General features: G+C 21.4%; 1 protein-coding gene across 8 annotated transcripts in view; it reads right to left on the bottom strand.

The window, feature by feature from the left end:
- Nucleotides 1–23,066, bottom strand: part of rols (zinc-RING finger and ankyrin repeat domain-containing protein rolling pebbles) — a 253,722-nt gene that overhangs the window by 30,141 nt on the left and 200,515 nt on the right. For all 8 annotated transcript variants that reach the window (XM_075303559.1, XM_075303552.1, XM_075303558.1 and 5 more), the window contains one exon: nucleotides 19,842–19,990. In XM_075303559.1, coding sequence (XP_075159674.1) covers nucleotides 19,842–19,990 — 149 coding nt within the window. The remainder of the gene's footprint in view (nucleotides 1–19,841; nucleotides 19,991–23,066) is intronic.

Raw genomic sequence — 23,066 nt, forward strand, 5'->3', positions numbered from 1 at the left:
GAAATAAAATGTTGACAAAATTTTCTATAGAAATAAAATTTTGACAAAATTTTCTATACAAATTCAATTTTGACAAAATTTTCTATAGAAATAAAATTTTGACAAAATTTCGATAGAAATAAAATTTTCAGAAAATTTTCTACAGAAATAAAATTTTCAGAAAATTTTCTATAGAAATAAAATTTTCAGAAAATTTTCTATAGAAATAAAATTCTGAGAAAACTTTCTATAGAAATAAAATTTTGCCAAAATTTTCTATAGAAATAAAATTTTTAGAAAATTTTCTATAGAAATAAAATGTTGACAAAATTTTCTATAGCAATAAAATTTTTAGAAACAAAATTTTCAGAAAATTTTCGATAGATATAAAATTTTGACAAAATTTTCTATAGAAATAAAATTTTGACAAAATTTTCTATAGAAATAAAATTTTGGCAAAATTTTCTATAGAAATAAAATTTTTAGAAAATTTTCTATAGAAATAAAATGTTCAGAAAATTTTCTATAGAAATAAAATTTTCCGAAAATTTTCTATAGAAATAAAATTTTTAGAAAATTTTCTATAGAAATAAAATTTTGACAAAATTTTTTATAGAAATAAAATTTTGCCAAAATTTTCTATAGAAATAAAATTTTAACAAAATTTTCTATAGAAATAAAATTTTGGCAAAATTTTCTATAGAAATAAAATTTTGGCAAAATTTTCTATAGAAATAAAATTTTGGCAGAATTTTCTATAGAAATAAAATTTTGGCAGAATTTTCTATAGAAATAAAATTTTGGCAAAATTTTCTATAGAAATAAAATTTTGACAAAATTTTCTATAGAAATAAAATTTTCAGAAAATTTCCTATTTTGACAAAATTTTCTATACAAATACAATTTTGACAAAATTTTCTATAGAAATAAAATTTTTAAAAAATTTCTATAGAAACAAAATTTTCAGAAAATTTTCGATAGAAATAAAATTTTCAGAAAATTTTCTATAGAAATAACATTTTGACAAAATTTTCTATACAAATACAATTTTGACAAAATTTCTATAGAAATAAAATTTTCAGAAAATTTTCTATAGAAATAAAATTTTCAGAATATTTTCTATAGAAATAAAATTTTGACAAAATTTTCTATAGAAATAAAATTTTGACAAAATTTTCTATAGAAATAAAATTTTGATAAAATTTTCTTAAGAAATAAAATTTTGACAAATTTTTGTATAGAAATACAATTTTGACAAAATTTTTTATACAAATAAAATTTTGACAAAATTTTCTATAGAAATAAAATTTTCAGAAATTTTTCTATAGAAATAAAATTTTGACAAAATTTTCTATAGAAATAAAAATTTTGACAAAATTTTCTATAGGAACAAAATGTTGACAAAATTTTCTATAGAAATAAAATTTTGACAAAATTTTCGATAGAAATAAAATTTTCTATAGAAATAAAATTTTTAGAAAATTTTCTATAGAAATAAAATGTTGACAAAATTTTCTATAGAAATAAAATTTTTAGAAAATTTTCTATAGAAATAAAATTTTCAGAAAATTTTCTATCGAAATGAAATTTTCAGAAAATTTTTTATAGAAATAAAATTTTCAGAAAATTTTCTATAGAAATAAAGTTTGGAGAAAACTTTCTTAAGAAATAAATTTTTGACAAAATTTTCTATAGAAATAAAATTGTGACAAAAATATCTATGGAAATACAATGCTGACAAAACTTTCTATAGAAATAAAATTTTGACAAAATGTTCTATAGGAATAAAAGTGTGATAAAATTTTCTTAAGAAATAGAATTTTGATAAAATTTTCTATTTCAAATAAAATTTTGACAAAATTTTCTATAGCAAATAAAATTTTTTCATATTTCTCATTCCCAAAAAAATGTATTTAGAAAAATCACCAGTAGAAGCTATCCACAAACGCTTATTAAGACCTCTCCGCACTAATGATTTCTTTAGTATCCTTATCCATTTGGTCATTCGAGTCATTAGTACAAAATCAATATCATGAAATTTAGACCAATTTCAAGATTTACTGATTAAACAATTATCATGGTAATTGGTAATGCGATATTTAATCGCAACTTGAGAACGACAAAAATTCATTGAGATCACTTTGTGGTGACATGAACTTCTGTAAATCAAATACAAAAAAATACAAAATATGCTTGTTTTTAATCCGTCATGAATTTACAAGATTCAAGCTCGTACACCAGTGCGAATTCTCTCGTGCTGGCATACAATTAAATGTTAATTCATAAAACATTTATGGGTGCGACACGATAAGGTGAATGCAGGTAACCAACTGAAAATAAACTCGATTTACAAATATCAAATTTTTGCCAAAAAAAGCACGAAAAATAAAACCTTACTTCAGTCTAGACAGACTGTGTGGCTGCTGTATGAAAAAAAAAATACTAAACAAAAAAACGTTTACAAAAATAAAGTGATTTAAATTAAACATTCAACAAAGTTTGCGTTATAAGTATTAATGGCTAGTTCCATTCAATGGAAATGGTGGCAACTACACGCAAGAAAATAAAATATTTGTATATTAGGTATCGCAAACTTTGTCTTTATCGTGGTAACTTGTTCAATTCTTGCATTAGCATTAAAATGAAAATAGAATCATACTGCACTCATTGATATGAATTTCTCCTGGTTCCTCAATTAATATTCATGGGAATACATTTATATTGTCCACTCCAACAAAATCTTGAAAATTTCTGTGTGTGTATTTAGACAAACTTACATCAAATCAAACTCAACAAACTTCACAAAAATCAACTTCATTCTCTCCTCAAATAAGCAACTGCGGAGAGCACTTAGAAGTTCAGATGGTAATAAACAGTATGGGCTCATAGAATTACCATTGAATTCATCGTTGTTGTAGTTGCAAGTAATGCCACTTAAGATTCAGAGCTATGGCCATACGATATGGCGTATTTGTGGTATGGTGTGCCATGATCACATAAATATTTTGTAACGATTAAAATCGCACCTTGTAGTTTGAAAACAAGTGGCTGCACCAAAACAGCAACTAAATTTTGAAATTGTTGTTGCCGGTTTGGGTTTTCTGCTGCGCAAAATTTTAAAATTAATTGACAGTATTGATGACTTTTTCTGTATAATTTTTTTTGGGGACTCCCTCTTCCTTTAAAACACAAATTGGACAATTTTAATCGATAGCATCCCATTGCAAAAAACCCCATCTGAAACCACAAAATACTTGGACATTGGTTTGGTTTATGGAGAGCAAAATTTTGTAAAAATTATATTTCTATAGAAAATTTTTGTCAAGATTTTATTTTTATAGAAAATTTTTGCAAAATTTTATTTCTATAGAAAAATTTTGTCAAAATTTTATTTCTATAGAAAATTTGGTCAAACTTTTATTTCTATAGAAAATTTTTCCAAAATTTTATTTCTGTAGAAAATTTTTGTCAAAATTTTATTTCTATAGAAAAATTTTCCAAAATTTTATTTCTATAGAAGTTATTTGCAAAATTTTATTTTGTCAAAATTTTATATCTATAGAACATTTTTCCAAAATTTTGTTTCTATAGAAAATTTTTCCAAAATTTTATTTCTGTAGAAAATTTTTGTCAAAATTTAATTTCTATAGAAAATTTTTGTCAAAATTTTATTTCTATAGAAAATGTTGTCAAAATTTTATTTCTACAGAAAATTGGTGCAAAGTTTTATTTCTATAGAAAATTTTGTCAAAATTTTATTTCTATAGAAAATTTTGTCAAAATGTTATTTCTGTAGGAAATTTTTGTCAAAATTTTATTTCTATAGAAAATTTTATCAAGATTTTATTTCTATAGAAAATTTTTGCCAAAATTTTAGTTCTTTAGAAAATTTTATTTCTATAGAAAATTTTGTCAAAATTTTATTTCTAAGAAAATTTTCTATAGAAAATTTTGTCAGAATTTTATTTCTAACAAAATTTTCTCAGAATTTTATTTCTGTAGTAAATTTTGTCAAAATTTTATTTCTATAGAAAATTTTGCCAGAATTTTATTTCTAAAAAAATTTTCTCAAAAATTTTATTTCTATAGAAAATGTTGTCAGAATTTTATTTCTATAGAAAATTTTGTCAAAATTGTATTTCTATAGAAGATATTATAAAAATTATATTTCAATAGAAAATGGTATCAAGATTTTATTTCTATAGAAAATTTTTGCCAAAATTTTAGTTCTTTAGAAAATTTTATTTCTATAGAAAATTTTGTTATTTCTAAGAAAATTTTGTCAAAAAATTTATTTCTATAGAAAATTTTGTCTGAATTTTATTTCTAAGAAAATTTTCTTAAAAACTTTATTTCTATAGAAAATTTTGTCAAAATTTTATTTCTAATTTTTCTCAGAATTTTATTTCTGTAGTAAATTTTGTCAAAATTTTATTTCTAAGAAAATTTTCTCAAAAATTTTATTTCTATAGAAAATCTTGTCAGAATTTTATATGTAAGAAAATTTTCTCAAAAATTTTATTTCTATAGAAAATGTTGTCAGAATTTTATTTCTATAGAAAATGTTATTAAAAAATTAGTTCCAATAGAAGATATTATAAAAATTATATTTCAATAGAAAATTCAAGATTTTATTTCTATAGAAAATTTTTTTCCAAAATTTTAGTTCTTTAGTAAAATCTTATTTCTATAGATAATTTTGTCAAAATTTTATTTCTAAGAAACGTTTTTCAAAAATTTTATGTCTATAGAAAAGTTTGTTAAAATCTGTTTTAATGTTATGTCTATAGAACATTTTTTGGCAACATTTTATTTCTATAGAAAATTTTGTCATAGGTTTTAATTTCTTGTTTACATAGTAGAAGGTTGTGCGTTAGGATTTTAATTTTAAGTTTTTTTTTTTAATTTTGTTTTAATTATAAGGTTAAGTTTTTATTTGGATTACTAGAGCTCTATTGATTTTGTGAACATATTATTTTTATAGCAAAATTTGTCAAAATTTTATATCTACTAGAAAATTTTGTTAACATTTTTTTCTATAGAAAATTTAGCCAACATTTTATTTCTATCGAAATTTTTGTCAAAATTGTATTTCTATAGAAGATATTATAAAAATTATATTTCAATAGAAAATGTTATCAAGATTATATTTCTATAGAAAATTTTGGCAAAATTTTAGTTCTATAGAAAATTTTGACAAAATTTTTATGTCAATAGAAAATTTTTTGAAAATGTTATTTCTATAAAAATATTTGTCAAAACTTTATTTTTATAGAAAATTTTGTCAAAATTTTTATTCTATAGACAATTTTGCCAATTTTTTTTATTTCTATAGAAAATTTTGTCAAAATTTTATTCCTATGGAAAATTTTGTTAAAATTTTATTTCTATAGAAAATTTTGTCAACATTATATTTCTATAGAAGATATTATAAAAATTATATTTCTATAGAAAATTTTGGCAAAATTTTAGTTCTATAGAAAATTTTGTCAAAATGTTTATGTTTATAAAAAATTTTCTGAAAATATTATTTCTGTAGAAAATTTTGTCCAAATTTTATTTCTTTTGTCAAAACTTTATTTTTATAGAAAATTTTGTCAAAATGTTTATTCTATAGACAATTTTGTCAATTTTTTTTATTTCTATAGAAAATGTTGTCAAAATTTTATTCCTATGGAAAATTTTGTAAAAATTTTATTTCTATAGAAAATTTTGTCAAAATTGTATTTCTATAGAAGATATTATAAAATTTATATTTCAATAGAAAATTTTATCAAGATTATATTTCTATAGAAAATTTTGGCAAAATTTTAGTTCTATAGAAAAAAAAATTTATTTCTATAGAAAATTTTGTAAAAATTTTGTACAAAATTTTGTCAAAATTTAGTTTCTATAGAAAATTAATTTCTATAGAATATGTAGTCAAAATTTTATTCCTATAGAAAATTTTCTCAAAAATTTTATTTCTATAGAAAATATTGTCAAAATTTTATTTCTGTAGGCAATTTTGTACATATTTTTTATTTCTATAGAAAATTTTGTCAAAATTTTATTCCTATGGAAAATTTTGTTAAAATTTTATTTCTATAGAAAATTTTGTCAACATTTTATTTCTATCGAAAATTTTGTCAAAATTGTATTTCTATAAAAAATTTTGTTAAAATTTTATTTCTATAAAACATTTTATCAAAATTTTATTTCTATATCAATATTTGGTCAAAATTTTATTCCTATGGAAAATTTTGTACAATTTTATTTCTATAAAAAAATTTTTAGAATTTTATTTCTATAGAAAATTTTGTCAAAATGTTATTTCTATAGAAAATTTTCTCAAAAATTTTATTTCTATAGAAAATTTTCTCAAAATTTTATTTCTATAGAAAATTTTGTCAAAATTGTATTCTATAAAAAATATTGTTAAAATTTTATTTCTATATCAAAACTTTGTCAAAATTTTATTTCTATATCAAAACTTTGTCAAAATTTTATTTTTATAAAAAATTTTGTCAAAATTTTATTTCCATAAAAAATTTTGTCAAAATTTTATTTCTATAGAACATTTTGTCAACATTTTATTTCTATCGAAAATTTTGTCAACATTTTATTTCTATCGAAAATTTTGTCAACATTTTATTTCTATCGAAAATTTTGTCAAAACTGTATTTCTGTAAAAAATTGTGTAAAAATTTTATTTCTATAAACAATTTTATCACAATTTTATGTCTATATTAACATTGTCAATATTTGATTTCTGTAGAATATTTTGTCAACATTTTATTTCTATAGAAAATTTTTTTCAAAATTTAATTTCTGTAGAACATTTTCTTAAAATTTTATTTCTACCGAAAATTTTGTCAAAAATTTATTTTTATAGAAAATTTTTATTTTCAGTGTATTCTTATGAAAAACAAAAAAAAAACCTAAATAATTCGTAACAATTTCAAATATTCATATCTAATGTGGCACCATTCGTTTTTCCAAGGTTTTTGCATCAAAGAACACATACTGAAAATTTAAAAAACACAAAAAAATAACAACAATCTTAGATATCAAATCAAAACAACAACAAAAATAATCCAAACATTTGTTAATATCAACTAAATTGAAATCACTTCACTAAATCATTAATTAAGATTCATGATGGACGACAGCTATTGTGTAGAAATCACTGTTACAACAACTCTATTTAATTGGTGGTTGTTGTTGTTGTTGATTATTGGATCTACACTCCATTATGGAGGACCCAGTCAAATGGGTAATTGTTAAAAATCCATTGTCCATTAAGAAGAAAAACAAACAAAAAAACGCAACAACATCCACAGAGCGTATAAACAAAAAGTGTTAATAATGGCATAAATTAATGTCTAACATTAGTTTTCAGAAAATTGTTAAGATATCATAAACTCAAAAAATACAACAACAACATATTAACCTTAACCAAAAAACAAAACAAAATCCCTCACTAGATATCATAGACGAAATTCTATTACGAAAAAAACTACATACGAAAACCATTCCATCTAATTAGTGTCAATTCAAACCAGCAACTTCCAATAGAATTCCCCAAGGGGTCCAACGAAACCAATACTAAACTTTAATGCATCACAAATGCGACACAAGCAAAAAAACATACACAGCCAAAAGGCTCCAGAACGTAACAAGACCACATGGTGTACGGATAACATATTAGTTGGCCACCAACTCGACTCGGTTAAGTGCCAAATGGGGTTCACCACCTATTTTGCCAAATGATTTAATATGTTCTGCTATAGGCACTCGGACATTAAAGTACGAGACTCGCCTTTTATTTGGAGAGATTGGGCAACCCTAGTGTTTTGATATCTGCTATCTCATGACACCACGGTTGCCAGATTTTTTCGAGACAAAAATTTCTATAGAAATAAAATTTTCTATAGAATTAAAATTTGAGAAAATTTTCTATAGAAATAAAATTTTGACAAAATTTTCAATAGAAATAAAATTTTGACAAAATTTTCTATAGAAATAAAATTTTGAAAAAATTTTCTGTGGAAATAAAATTTCAAAAAAAAATTTACTGTGGAAATAAAATTTTGACAAAATTTTCTATAGAAATAAAATTTTGACAAAATTTTCTATAGAAATAAAATGTTGACAAAATGTTCTATAGAAATGAAATTTTAATAAAATTTTCTATAGAAATAAAATTTTCTACAGAAATACTATTTTGACAAAATGTTCTATAGAAATGAAATTTTAACAAAATTTTCTATAGAAATAGAATTTTGACAAAAATTCTTATTAAAATAAAATTTTGATAATAAAATTGTCTAAAATTGACAAAATTTTCTATAAAAATAAAATTTTGACAAAATTATCTATGGAAATAAAATTTTGACAAAATTTTCTATAGATATAAAATTTCGACAAAATTTTCTATAGAAATAAAATTTTTACAAAATTTTCTACAGACATGAAATTTTGACAAAAATTTCTATAGAAATAAAATTTTCTATATAATTAAAATTTGAGAAAGTTTGCTATAGAAATAAAATTTTGACAAAATTTTCAATAGAAATAAAATGTTGACAAAACTTTCTATAAAAATAAAATTTTGACAAAACTTTCTATAGAAGTAGAATTTTGACAAAAATTCCTATTAAAATAAAATTTTGATAAAATTGTCCAAAATTGACAAAAATTTCTACAAAAATTAAATTTTGGCAAAATTTTCTATAGAAACAAAATTTTGACAAAATTTTCTATAAACATAAAATTTTGACAAAATTTTCTATAGAAACAAAATTTTCTATAGAAACAAAATTTTGACAAAATTTTCTATTAAAATAAAATTTTGCCAAAATTTTCTATAGAAATAAAATTTTGAAAAAAAAATTCTATAGAAATAAAATTTTGATAACATTTTCTATATGAATAAAATTTTGACAAAATTTTCTATAGAAATAAAATTTTGAAAAAATTTACTGTGGAAATAAAATTTTGACGAAATTGTCTATAGTAATAAAATTTTCTACTGAAATACAATTTTGACAAAATGTTCTATAGAAATGAAATTTTAACAAAATTTTCTATAGAAATAGAATTTTAACAAAAATTCCTATTAAAATAAAATTTTGATAAAATTGTCTAAAATTGACAAAATTTTCCATAAAAATAAAATTTTGACAAAATTTTCCATAAAAATAAAATTGTGACAAAATTTTCTATGGAAATAAAATTTTGACAAAATTTTCGATAGAAATAAAATTTCGACAAAATTTTCTATAAAAATAAAATGTTGACAAAACTTCTATAGAAATAAAATTTTGACAAAATTTTCTATAGAAATAAAATTTTGACAAACTTTTCTATAGAAATACAATTTTGACAAAATTTTCTATAAAAATAAAATTTTGACCAAATTTTCTATAAAAATACAATTTTGACCAAATTTTCTATAAAAATAAAATTTTGACAAAATTTTCTATGGAAATAAAATTTTGACAAAATTTTCTATAAAAATAAAATTTTGAAAAAATTTTCTATGGAAATAAAATTTTGACAAAATTTTCTATAGAAATAAAATTTTGACAAAATTTTCTATAGAAATAAAATTTTGACAAAAATTTTCTATAGAAACAAAATTTTTAGAAATGAAATGTTAACAAAATTTTCTATAGAAATAAAATTTTCTACATAAATAGAATTTTGACAAGATGTTCTATAGAAATGAAATTTTAACAAAATTTTCTATAGAAATAGAATTTTGACAAAAATTCCTATTAAAATAAAATTTTGATAAAATTTTCTAAAAGTGACAAAATTTTCTATAAAAATAAAATTTTGACAAAATTTTCTATAGAAATAAAATTTCGACAAAATTTTCTATAAAAATAAAATTTTGAAAAAATTTTCTATGGAAATAAAATTTTGACAAAATTTTCTATAGAAATAAAATTTTGACAAAATTTTCTATAGAAATAAAATTTTTGACAAAATTTTCTATAGAAATAAAATTTTGACAAGATGTTCTATAGAAACGAAATTTTAACAAAATTTTCAAGAGAAATAGAATTTTGACAAAAATTGCTATTAAAATAAAATTTTGAACAAATTTTCTATGGAAATAGAATTTTGACAAAATTTTCTATAGAAATAAAATTTTGACAAAATTTTCTATAAAAATAAAATTTTGACAAAATTTTCTATGGAAATAAAATTTTGACAAAATTTTCTATAGAAATAAAATCTTAGAAATTTTGATTTTATTCGATCTTTCTTTTATCCAATTAATTATTTTCTATTGGAAATAAAATCTTGACAAAATTTTGTATACAAATAAAATTTTGAACAAATTTTCTATAGAAATAAAATTTTGACAAAATTTTCTATAGAAATAAAATTATAACAAAGTTTACTATAGAAATAGAATTTTGACAAAAATTCCTATAAAAATAAAATTTTTAGAATTACAATTTTGGCAAAATTTTCTATAGAAATAAAATTTTCTCAAAATATTCTATAGAAATAAAATTTTTAGAAAATTTACTATAGGAAGAAAGTTTTGACAAAACTTTCTATAGAAATAAAATTTTGACAAAATTTTATTTCTATAGAAATAAAATTTTGACAACATTTTCTATAGAAATAAAATTTTGATAAAATTTTCTATAGAAATAAAATTTTGACCAAATTTTCTATAGAAATAAAATTTTGACAAAATTTTCTATAGAAATAAAATTTTGACAATATTTTCTATAGAAATAAAATTTTGACAACATTTTCTATGGAAATAAAATTTTGATAAAATTTTCTATAGAAATAAAATTTTGACAAAATTTTCTATAGAAATAAAATTCTGTAGAAATAAAATATTGACAAAATTTTTTATAGGAATAAAAATTTGGAGAGTAAGGTTGGAACTGAAAAATACGTATCGATCATCTCCGTCATAACGGCCGATGATCGCTCCCGGCTCGTATTAATCGAATATTATTGGGAAAATGTCCTAAAGACAGAATTGAAGGCCTGGGCAGAGAAACATTTCGGCCGCAGACAAGGGACATTCCAACAGAACTCTACACCATTGCTCTCAGCAGGCGGTTCCTTGCTTCACTTCAACCGTACAATGACCACCAAAATGTCCGGTTTTCAATCCATTGCACTTGTGCGTTTAGGGAACCATCGTGGGGCAATGGTTAGCATAGCCGCATTGCAGCATATATAGGGTCGAGGGTTCAAGCCAAGTTTCATCAAACAGCTGTGGATTATCCCCTCTCAGTAATGCTGGTGAAATTTCTGTGTGTCTCAAAGCTTCCCTAAATTGTGGACATGAGAATGACCATAAATATCCGCAGTCTACCTATGAAGGAACATTTTAGGATCGTAACTCGCAAAACTATATCTACTACGACAATATCCTGGACAGACAATCAGAAGAAAACTACTGGCCAACGTAGCATACGTGAAAGTACTCTACTCAGCTTGTTCTTTGAGTTACGCGCGATAAGAATGTATGAAGATGAAGTTGAAGTTGTCTCAGAGGAATTCCATGTCTGTGTAAATGAGAAGACTTTGTTTCCCAATATAGAATCTTGAAATCTTAGAAAAAGGTACCAAATGGTAACAATTGTTACATTAATGGACTAAATGTAAGACAAACCAATTAAATATTGTGGGATTGCAGCATCATGTGGTCGGATACCCGAGTTTCCCAATTGTCCCAATGGTGAGCCATTCGGAAGGCTGGATATCAAATGGTACACAATGTGTGGTACGGGAACACACACTTGGACCTGAAGATATAATCTTTTGCTATATCATAACAGGTACCATATGGTAACAAATTTTACATAAATGTATTCTGTGGCCAGATAAACGGGAGTACCTTATTTTTGCCGAATGTGAGCTTTTGTCCCCAAATACCAAATGCATGAAGCAACAAAGAATCCTAAGAGAATATAGGAATAATAGGGTGATATGTCAGCAAAGCTGAATGTAGAGGCCATCCTGGAGTGATAAAACCCACCGGACACCAAATTGAATTGAATGTTGCTAATTTCAACTTTCCCTGCAAATGTGAACAAACATGGAAATGTGTGTGTATTGAATCAATTCACCCCTTAAAGGGGTTAATTATGTGGTCTATCATCTTAAGATTCCATGGCAAGTGAATGATTTGACACGTGACATGAAATTTCACTTTAAACGCCACAACAAAGTCACATAGTCACACAAATATTTCCTCGGCGTTTTAGTCCATCCAAATGTCTGCCTAAAAATATTTCAGCAAATGATCGGTTTGATCTCCGCACATCTGTAACTCTTTGGCAAAGGCAAAAACATTTCAACTTTAGCTCACTAAAAACATCGTCGCCATTTTAGAAGATCTCAGACATTCCTTGCAATTGATTTTACAGCAGAGCTCGTCTTTGTAAATTAAGCTTCAAATGACAGTGGATGGATGCGAACACGTACCTCCAAAGATTGTATGGCTTACAGATGGTGAGATGGATGAATGAAATGGACAAACAGACAGACGGATAATCAAAGTCTTTCTGTTGTTTTGTACTTCAAAATGTCACTCACAATTCGAAGTGCAATAGATCAGTTTAAATATCCGTTGGATTTATTTGTCTTTAGATGGGGATTTTGTAGTTTTCTATACGGTGCGCTACCCCATAGAGTGGGGGATATTATCGACTGGGAAATCGTTACAAGGAGCCCTTAAGGAAGTATCAAATGGCGTCTGGGCGTAAAAATTTGGTAAACATTTTCTATAGAAATAAATTTTTGACAAAATATTGTATAGAAATAAAATTTTGACAAAAATTTCTATGGAAATAAAATTTTGACAAAATTTTCTATAGAAATACAATTTTGACAAAATTTTCTATAAATATAATATGTTGACAAAATTTTCTATAGAAACAACATTTTGACAAAATTTTCTATAGAAATAAAATTTTCACAAAATTTTCTACAAACAAAACATGTTGTGAAAATTTTTTTATAGAAATAAAATTTTGACAAAATTTTCCATGAAAATAAAATGTTGACAAAATTTTCTATAGAAATAAAATTTTGACAAAATTTTCTATAAAAATAATATTTTGAGAAAATTTTCTATAGAAATAAAACTTTGAAAAATATTTTTATAGAAATAAAATATTGACAACATTTTTTATAGATATAAAATGTTGACAAAATTTTCTATATAGAAACAATTTTGACAAAATTTTCTATTGACAAAATTTTATATAGAAATAACATTTTGCCAAAATTTTCTATAGAAATAAAATTTTGACAAAATTTTCTATAGAAATAAAAATTTTGACAAAATTTTCTACAGAAATTAAATTTTGGGACATGTTTGTATAGAAATAAAATTATGACAAAATTTTCTATAGAAATAAAATTTTGACAAAATTTTCTACACACAAAAAATGTTGTGAAAATTTTTTTATAGAAATAAAATTTTGACAAAATTTTCCATGAAAATAAAATGTTGACAAAATTTTCTATAGAAATAAAATTTTGACAAAATTTTCTATAAAAATAATATTTTGAGAAAATTTTCTATAGAAATAAAACTTTGACAAAATATTTTTATAGAAATAAAATATTGACAACATTTTTTATAGATATAAAATGTTGACAAAATTTTCTATATAGAAACAATTTTGACAAAATTTTATATAGAAATAACATTTTGACAAAATTTTCTATAGAAATAAAATTTTGACAAAATTTTCTATAGAAATAAAAATTTTGACAAAATTTTCTACAGAAATTAAATTTTGGGACAAGTTTGTATAGAAATAAAATTATGACAAAATTTTCTATAGAAATAAAATTTTGACAAAATTCTCTATAGAAACAAATGTTGACAAAATTTTCTGTCGAAATAAAATTTTAACAACTTTTTTTGTAGAAATAAAACTTTGACAAAATTTTCTATAGAAATAAAATTTTGGCAAAATTTACTATAGAAATAAAACCTTGACAAAATTTTCTATAGAAATAAAATTTTGACAACATTTTCTATGGAAATAAAATTTTAACAAAATTTTCTATAGAAATTAAAAATTTACAAAATTTTCTATAGACATTAAATTTTGGGAAACGTTTCTATAGAAATAAAGTTTTGACAAAATTTTCTATAGAAATAAAATTTTGACAAAATTTTCTATAAAAAAACAATTTTGACAAAATTTTCTATAGAAAAAAATTTTGACAAATTTTTCTATCGAAATAAAATATTATTGAGAAAATTGTCTAGAGAAATGCAATTTTGAAAATATTTTCAATAGAAATAATTTTTTTTACAAAATTTTCTGTAGAAATAAACTTTTTAGAACATTTTTATATATGTAATATTAAAAAATTCTACAGAAATAAAATTTTGATAACATTTATATAGAAAAAAACTGAAAACAAATTTCTATCGAAATAAAATTTTGATTTTCTATAGAAATAAAATTTTGATTTTCTATAGAAATAAAATTTTGAAAAAAATTTCTATCGAAATAAAATTTTGATTTTCTATAGAAATAAAATTTTGAAAAAATTTTCTATCGAAATAAAATTTTGATAAAATTTTCTATGGAAATAAATTTTTGACAAAATTTTCTATCGAAATAAAATTTCGACAAAACTTTCTAAAGAGAAACAATTTTGACAAAATTTTCTATAGAAATAAAATTTAGACATTTTCTATAGAACTAAAAGTTTGAGAAAATTTTCTATAGAGAAAATATTTTGACATTTTTTTTTGGTAGAAATCTAACTTTGACAAACTTTTATATAGAAATAAAATTTTAACAAAATTTTCTATAGAAATAAAAATGTTGACAAAATTTTCTATAGAAATTAAATTTTGGGAAACGTTTCTATAGAAATAAAATTGTGACAAAATTTTCGATAGAAATACAATTTTGACAAAATTGTCTATAGAAAAAAATGTTGACAAAATTTTCTATAGAAAAAAAATTTGAAAAATTTTTCTATCGAAATAAAATTTTGACAATTTTTTTGTAGAAATAAAACTTTGACAAAATTTTGAAAAAATTTTCTATAGCATTAAAATATTGAGAAAATTGTCTATAGAAATACAATTTTGCAAATATTTTCAATAGAAATAAAATTTTGAAAAAATTTTCTGTAGAAATAAACTTTTTAGAACATCTTTATGTATGTAATATTAAAACAAATCTACAAAAATAAAATTTTGAATTTATATAGGAAAAAATTGAAAAAATTTTCTATCGAAATAAAATTTTGATTTTCTATAGAAATATAATTTGGAAAAAAAATTCTATCGAAATAAAATTTTGATAAAATTTTCTATCGAAATCAAATTTTTACAAAATTTTCTATCGAAATAAAATTTCGACAAAACTTTCTATAGAGATACAATTTTGACAAAATTTTCTATAGAAATAAAATTTAGACAACATTTTCTATAGAACTACAATTTTGAGAAAATTTTGACATTTTTTTGTAAAAATAAAAATTTGACAAGCTTTTCTATAGAAATAAAATTTTGACAACATTTTTTATAGAAATAAAATTTTGATAAAATTTTCTATAGAAATAAAATTTTCTATTGAAATAAAATTTGGACAAAATTTTCTATCGAAATAAAATTTTGTCAAGATTTTCTATCGAAATAAAATTTTGTCAAGATTTTCTATAGAATTAAAAAATTGTGACAAAATTCTCTATAGAATTAAAAATTTTGACAAAATTTTCTATAGAATTAAAAATTTTGACAAAAAATTTCTATAGAATTAAAAATTTAGATATAATTTTCTATAAAAATAAAATTTTGACAAAGTTTTCTATAGAGAAAAAATGTTGACAAAATTTTCTATAGATATAACATAAAATTTTGAGAAAATTTTCTATAGAGAAAAAATTTTGACAACATTTTTTTGTAAAAATAAAAATTTGACAAGCTTTTCTATAGAAATAAAATTTTGACAAAATTTTTTATAGAAATAAAATTTTGGAAAAAGTTTCTATAGAAATAAAATTTTGGAAAAATTTTCTATAGAAATAAAATTTTGACAAATTTTTCTATAGAAATAAAATTTTGACAAAATTTTCTATAGAAATAAAATTTTGATAAAATTTTCTATAGAAATAAAATTTTGACAAAATTTTCTATAGAAATAAAATTTTGATAAAATTTTCTATAGAAATAAAATTTTGACAAAATTTTCTATAGAAATAAAATTTTGACAAAATTTTCTATAGAAATAAAATTTTGACAAAATTTTCTATAGAATTAAAAATTTTGACAAAATTCTCTATAGAACTAAAAATTTTGACAAAATTTTCTATAGAATTAAAAATTTAGATATAATTTTCTATAAAAATAAAATTTTTACAAAGTTTTCTATAGAGAAAAAAATGTTGACAAAATTTTCTATAGAAATAAATTTTTGACAAAATTTTCTATAGAAATAAATTTTTGACAAACTTTAAAATATTTTTCGTTTTTAATTTGGTAGATTTTTGGTAAAATTTAATTTTTTTATTTGTGAATTAGATTATTATTTTTTAAATTAAATTAATTTAGGGTATATTTTAGTCGATCTAGCAGACTGTTATGTGTTTACTTGCTATTGTCTTCATTCCGTTTTACTTGTCTTGCCATACTGGTCCATCCTCTCTAATCTTGTCGATTTGTTTGTCACCACAAACGTATGCCCCCGTTTGGTTAATGATCGCATAGGCTTAGTGTACGTGTTAGTTTTTCGCATGCATGTACGCATGCGTCCGCAATTATTGTTAGTTCATCACATTATATTGAATTTTAATTATGTCGTAGTTGCTTAAAATATACACATTGATTACTTCTGGTCTCTGTGTGTGTGTTTTTTTCCGCGATCACAGAAAACAACTGGATTGGATTCTTAAATTGTTATATTTATATATGGTCTGACACCTTAAGATGTTGAAGATGTTAGGAATTTTAATTTCGATTTAATCCGATATTTGATTTGTAGTTGCTGGGACCACCGCCAGCAATATGTAATCTAGCTTTTTTTATTATTTATTATTTTTTCATGTTAATATTATACTCTATGGGAAACGAGGCTAATCTGAGGATACACTCGAAAAAAATATAGAGGACGACTAGTTGTACAATCAATCTTATCATCTCGTCTATGAACAATTATTATCTCATGAAATAATTGTTCTGTGCGGATAAATATTTAACTACAACTTAAATTTAATTCAATTTGGAAAACTTTGAGTTGTATTAGCCCAATAATTTATTTGCAATTGTTGTTTTTTTTGGTATATGGTGCAATTATATATTTATTGTGCAAAAAAAAAAAAAAACAAAGCAAAAATAAGGAACAATTGCGGATACCATTAAGTTTTTTTTTGGCCCTCCACAAAAGAAGTGAATGTTGCTTTGGAAATGGATATAAACGGTGTTGCTGTCATTTGTGATGCTGCTGAGACAGTAACAGCATTGCAGTAGTCGTTTTCTGGTTGCATCCATTCCAATATCAGCAACAGGCAGACTGACACCATTGCCCCAATTCTGTAGCCATTTACAAAGAAACAGAAAAAAAAATAAATAACAAACATAGGCCATTTAAACAAAAGAAGAAGGAGAACAAACTTTGGAACAGACAACGACCACTGTAGAAAAAAAACATAAAACTCAACAACATAACAAAATGTTTATGGTCAATAAAAATAAACAGGATTAACGATGACAAGCCAGTCTTTGCTTCGATAAACAAAGATGAAAAAATAACAGTCAAGTCATAGTCATACCATAAAGTAGGAAGATGAACATGTAAAAAAACCAGATCGAATTACTTTTGGGAAAACAAACCAAATGGGTTGTAAGTGTGACGAGCATACACATCTGCCAAATCTGGTTTAGCCATAATTAGATGAAGATACCGGCAACTATGGTTTATGGAAACTTAAACAATTCTAAATAAAAGCCATAATTTGCTTCCATATAATTGTCACTTACAATAAGGCCTAATAGGTTTCAGTGGAGCAATTAAAATTTAAATAACTATGAATGGTATTTCAAATTAAATTTAGTTATATTAATTAAAATTCAATAAGATAATCTCAAAACAAAATTAATAAATAATTAATTTGAATTTGAGTTTAATTTGAACTTAATTGGAATTTAATTTGAATTTAATTTGAATTTAAATTGAATATAAATTGAATTTAATTTGAATAGTCTAAGTGAGCCTGAAACTTAATCGGGCTGCCACTTTAACCTAACCTAATTTAATTGAATTTAATTTGAATTTAATTTGTATTTAATTTGAATTTAATTTGAAATTTTTTTAATTTGATTTGATTTAATTTAATTTAAAAAATGTGTAAAGTATGGCTAAAATTTTGTTTCGATATAATAAATTCAGATCTATTAAATAAAATTCAATAAGATAATCTCAAAACAAAATTAATAAATAATTAATTTGAATTTGAACTTAATTTGAATTTAATTTGAATTTAATTTGCATTTAATTTGAATAGTCTAAGTGAGCCTGAAACTTAATCGGGCTGCCACTTTAACCTAACCTAATTTAATTGAATATAATTTGTATTTAATTTGAAAATTTTTAATTCGATTTGATTTAATTTAATTTAATTTAAAAAATGTGTAAAGTATGGCTAAAATTTTGTTTCGATATAAAAATATAATTTTTTTTTGTGTGTAAATTCAGACCTATTAAATAAAATTCAATAAGATCATCTCAAAATAAAATTAATAAATAATTAATTTGAATTTGAGTTTAATTTGAACTTAATTTCAATTTAATTTGAATAGTCTAAGTGAGCCTGAAACTTAATCGGGCTGCCACTTTAACCTAACCTAATTTAATTGAATTGAATTTAATTTGAATTTAATTTGAATTTAATTTGAAAAATTTTTAACTTGATTTAATTTAACTTAATTTAATTTTTTTTTGTTTTTTTTTTCAAAAAAAAAATCAATTCAATTCAATTCAATTCAATTCAATTTAATTTAATTTAATTTAATTTAATTTAATTTAATTTAATTTAATTTAATTTAATTTAATTTAACTTAATTTAATTTAATTTAATTTAATTTAATTTAATTCAATTTAATTTAATTTAATTTAATTTAATTTAATTTAATTTAATTTAATTTAATTTAATTTAATTTAATTTAATTTAATTTAATTTAATTTAATTTAATTTAATTTAATTTAATTTAATTTAATTTAATTTAATTTAATTTAATTTAATTTAATTTAATTTAATTTAATTTAATTTAATTTAATTTAATTTAATTTAATTTAATTTAATTTAATTTAATTTAATTTAATTTAATTTAATTTAATTTAATTTAATTTAATTTAATTTAATTTAATTTAATTTAATTTAATTTAATTTAATTTAATTTAATTTAATTTAATTTAATTTAATTTAATTTAATTTAATTTAATTTAATTTAATTTAATTTAATTTAATTTAATTTAATTTAATTTAATTTAATTTAATTTAATTTAATTTAATTTAATTTAATTTAATTTAATTTAATTTAATTTAATTTAATTTAATTTAATTTAATTTAATTTAATTTAATTTAATTTAATTTAATTTAATTTAATTTAATTTAATTTAATTTAATTTAATTTAATTTAATTTAATTTAATTTAATTTAATATAATTTAATTTAATTAATTTTAATTTAATTTAATTTAAAAAATGTGTAAAGTATGGCTAAAATTTTGTTTCGACATAATAATATATTTTTTTTTGTGTGTAAATTCAGATCTATCAGCTTACATACAATGACCACACATACATATTTTCACTAAATCGCCAATGGAGCTTATCCATCACTCACTACTCACCTGCATGTATCGTGCCAATGCGGCTGCATTTGCACGTTGCACTTGTGATCTTAGCTGTGGCTGCGGTGAGCCCAGAGGACTAACAATTGTTGATGTTGAACCACCAATACCCGTGTCATAGCCTTGAGCATTACTACTGCAATCGACATCTGCAAAAATGGAAAATGTATGATAAACAAATTGAAATAAAAGAAAACAACACCAATTATTGAAAAAAAAAAAATAAATAAATAAATAACTAAAAAAAGGATAAGGTATTCATGTAATGTACAATGAATGGAAAATTTATTGTTCACTAACAACAAATTTAAGGCAAAGTTCTTTTGTCAGTTTTTAGTCAGCAATGCAAGTTTATGTTATGGAGGATATAACAAAAATCAATACAAATAAAAATTGTTCAAATTTTCTATAGAAATATAATTTTGACAAATTTTTCTATAAAAATAAAATTTTGACAATATTTTCGATAGTAATAAAATGTTGGCAAAATTTGCTATAGAAATAAAATTTTGACAAAATTCTCAATAGAAATAAAATTTTGACAAAAATTTCTATGGAAATAAAATTTTGATAAAAGTTTCAATTAAAATAAAATTTTACAAAAATTTTCTATAGAATTAAAAATTTTGACAAAATTTTCTATGGAAATAAAATTTTGACAACATTTTCTATAGAAGTAAACTTTTGATAAAATTTTCTATAGAAATAAAATTTTGACAAAATTTTCTATAGAAATAAAATTTTGACAAAAATTTCTATAGAAATAAAGTTTTGACAAAATTTTCTATAGAAAGAAAATTGTGACAAAATTTTCTATAGAAATAACATTTTGACAAAAATTTCTATAGAAATATAATTCTATTCTTAAGCGATCTCTTAATTTGTTTGTCTGATATATATAGTAATTTTTTTCCTCAGTGTATGTTAAAGGGTAGAAAAATTTATTTTCGACATTAATGGTTGGCACTTGGTTCTCATGATTTCTCAAAAACAAAAAAAAAAAGCATTGCGTATATATAAAGTCAATTAGTTATTAATAGCAGTGGCACTGACGTTTACATGTACCTCTGACACCACTGTCATTTCATGCCTAATGGTAGTTACTTAGTTTCAAATGAAAATACAATAAAATGAAACGACGCAATGTAATTTATGCTTAAAACCAAGTAGATAGGTACTTGCTAACTGCTATCAACTATCAAACCACAATAAAACAACAACAATTCGATTTACAAGTCAAATTACTCAGACTCAGAGTACAGCCATCATTATAAGAGAGAACCCACAGCGTAAACTCTATAGCAATACAAAATACAAATGCAAATTTTACAAGAATAACTGGCAATAGAGAGGTTCATAAAATTGTATGCCACTCAAATTACCCAATAAATGATATGTGTGTATGTGAGTGGTGGCAATATAACAAAAACACAAGTTAGCCAATGATCTAGCCACTAAAATAAAAAGAAAACAAGAATAACAATTCTAACATTTTATAGATAAGCCATCATTAATTTACCATGGTTTTTAGCATCGTTTGTACTGTTTAAAGTGGTTGTCTATGATTTAGAACGCAGAAGCTATTCGTTATACAATGACAGAGAATGTTATTTATGGATTTTTTTTTTTGAGAGCAAAGCGGACCCAGCGTCCATGAGATTGGAGCGAACGGAATAATTTGGAGAACATTTTACCAAAAAAAAATACCAAAAAATCTTATTTGGCAAATTTTTATTTCTGTAGAAAGTTATGGCAAAATTTTATTTCTATAGAAAATTTTGTCACAATTTTATTTCTAGGGAAAATTTTGTAAAAATTATATTTCTATAGAAAATTTTGTCACAATTTTATTACTAGGGAAAATTTTTTAAAAATTTTATTTCTTTATAAAATTTCTGCAACATTTTATCAAAACTTATTTATACGGGAAATTTGGTCAAAATTTTGTAAAAATTTTATTTCTATAGAAAATTGTGTCAAAATTTTATTTCTACAGAAAATTTTGTCAAAATTTTATTTCTATAAAAAAATTTGTCAAAATTTTATTTCTATAGAAAATTTTGTCAAAATTTTATTTCTGTAGATTTTTTTTTTAATTTTATTTCTATATAAAATTTTCTCAAAATTTAATTTCTGTAGAAAATTTTTTCAAAATTTTATTTCTTTAGAAAATTTCTGCTAAATTTTATTTATATGGGAAATTTTATCAAAATTTATTTATAGGGGAAATGTTGTCAAATTTTTATTTCTGGAGAAAATTTTGTCACAATTTTATTTCTATAGAAAATGTTGTCAAAATTTTATTTCTATAGAAAATTTTTTTAAAAATTGTATTTCTATAGAATTTTTTTTGTAATTTTATTTCTATAGAAAATTTTGTCAAAATTTTATTTCTATATAAAATTTTGTCCAAATTTAATTTCTGTAGAGAATTTTGTCAAATTTTTATTTCTTTAGAAAATTTCTGCTAAATTTTATTTATATGGGAAATTTTATCAAAATTTATTTATACGGGAAATTTGGTCAAAATTTTATTTCTATAGAAAAATTTTGTCAAAATTTTATTTCTATATAAAATTTTCTCAAAATTTAATTTCTGTAGAAAATTTTGTCAAAATTTTATTTATATAGTAATTTTTTTTTTAATTGTATTTCTATAGATTTTTTTAATTTTATTTCTATAGAAAATGTTGCCAAATTTTTATGTCTATAGAAAAAATTGTCAACATTTTATTTCTATATAAAATTTTCTCAAAATTTAATTTCTGTAGAAAAATTTTCAAAAATGTACTTCTATAGAAAATTTTGACAAAATTTTATTCAGTAGAAAATTTTGTCAAAATTTTATTTCTATAGAAAAATTTTGTCAAAACTTTATTTCTATAGAACATTTTTTTTTTAATTTTTATTTTTATATATTTTTTTTAATTTTATTTCTATAGAAAATTTTCTCAAAATTCTTTAGAAAATTTTTTCAAAATTTTATTTTTGTAGAAAATTTTGTCAAATTTTTATTTCTATAGAATTTTTTTTTTTAAATTTTAATAGAAATAAAAATTGCACCACGTTGGCATGCTAACCATGCCACCGTGGTGCAATGGTTAGCATGCCCGCCTTGCATACACAAGGTCGTGGGTTCAATTCCTGCTTCGGCCGAACACCAAAAAATTTTACAGCGGTGGATTATCCCACCTCAGTAATGCTGGTGACATTTCTGAGGGTTTC

Source organism: Haematobia irritans, chromosome 4, assembly GCF_050003625.1.
Source record: "Haematobia irritans isolate KBUSLIRL chromosome 4, ASM5000362v1, whole genome shotgun sequence".
Taxonomy (NCBI): domain Eukaryota; kingdom Metazoa; phylum Arthropoda; class Insecta; order Diptera; family Muscidae; genus Haematobia; species Haematobia irritans.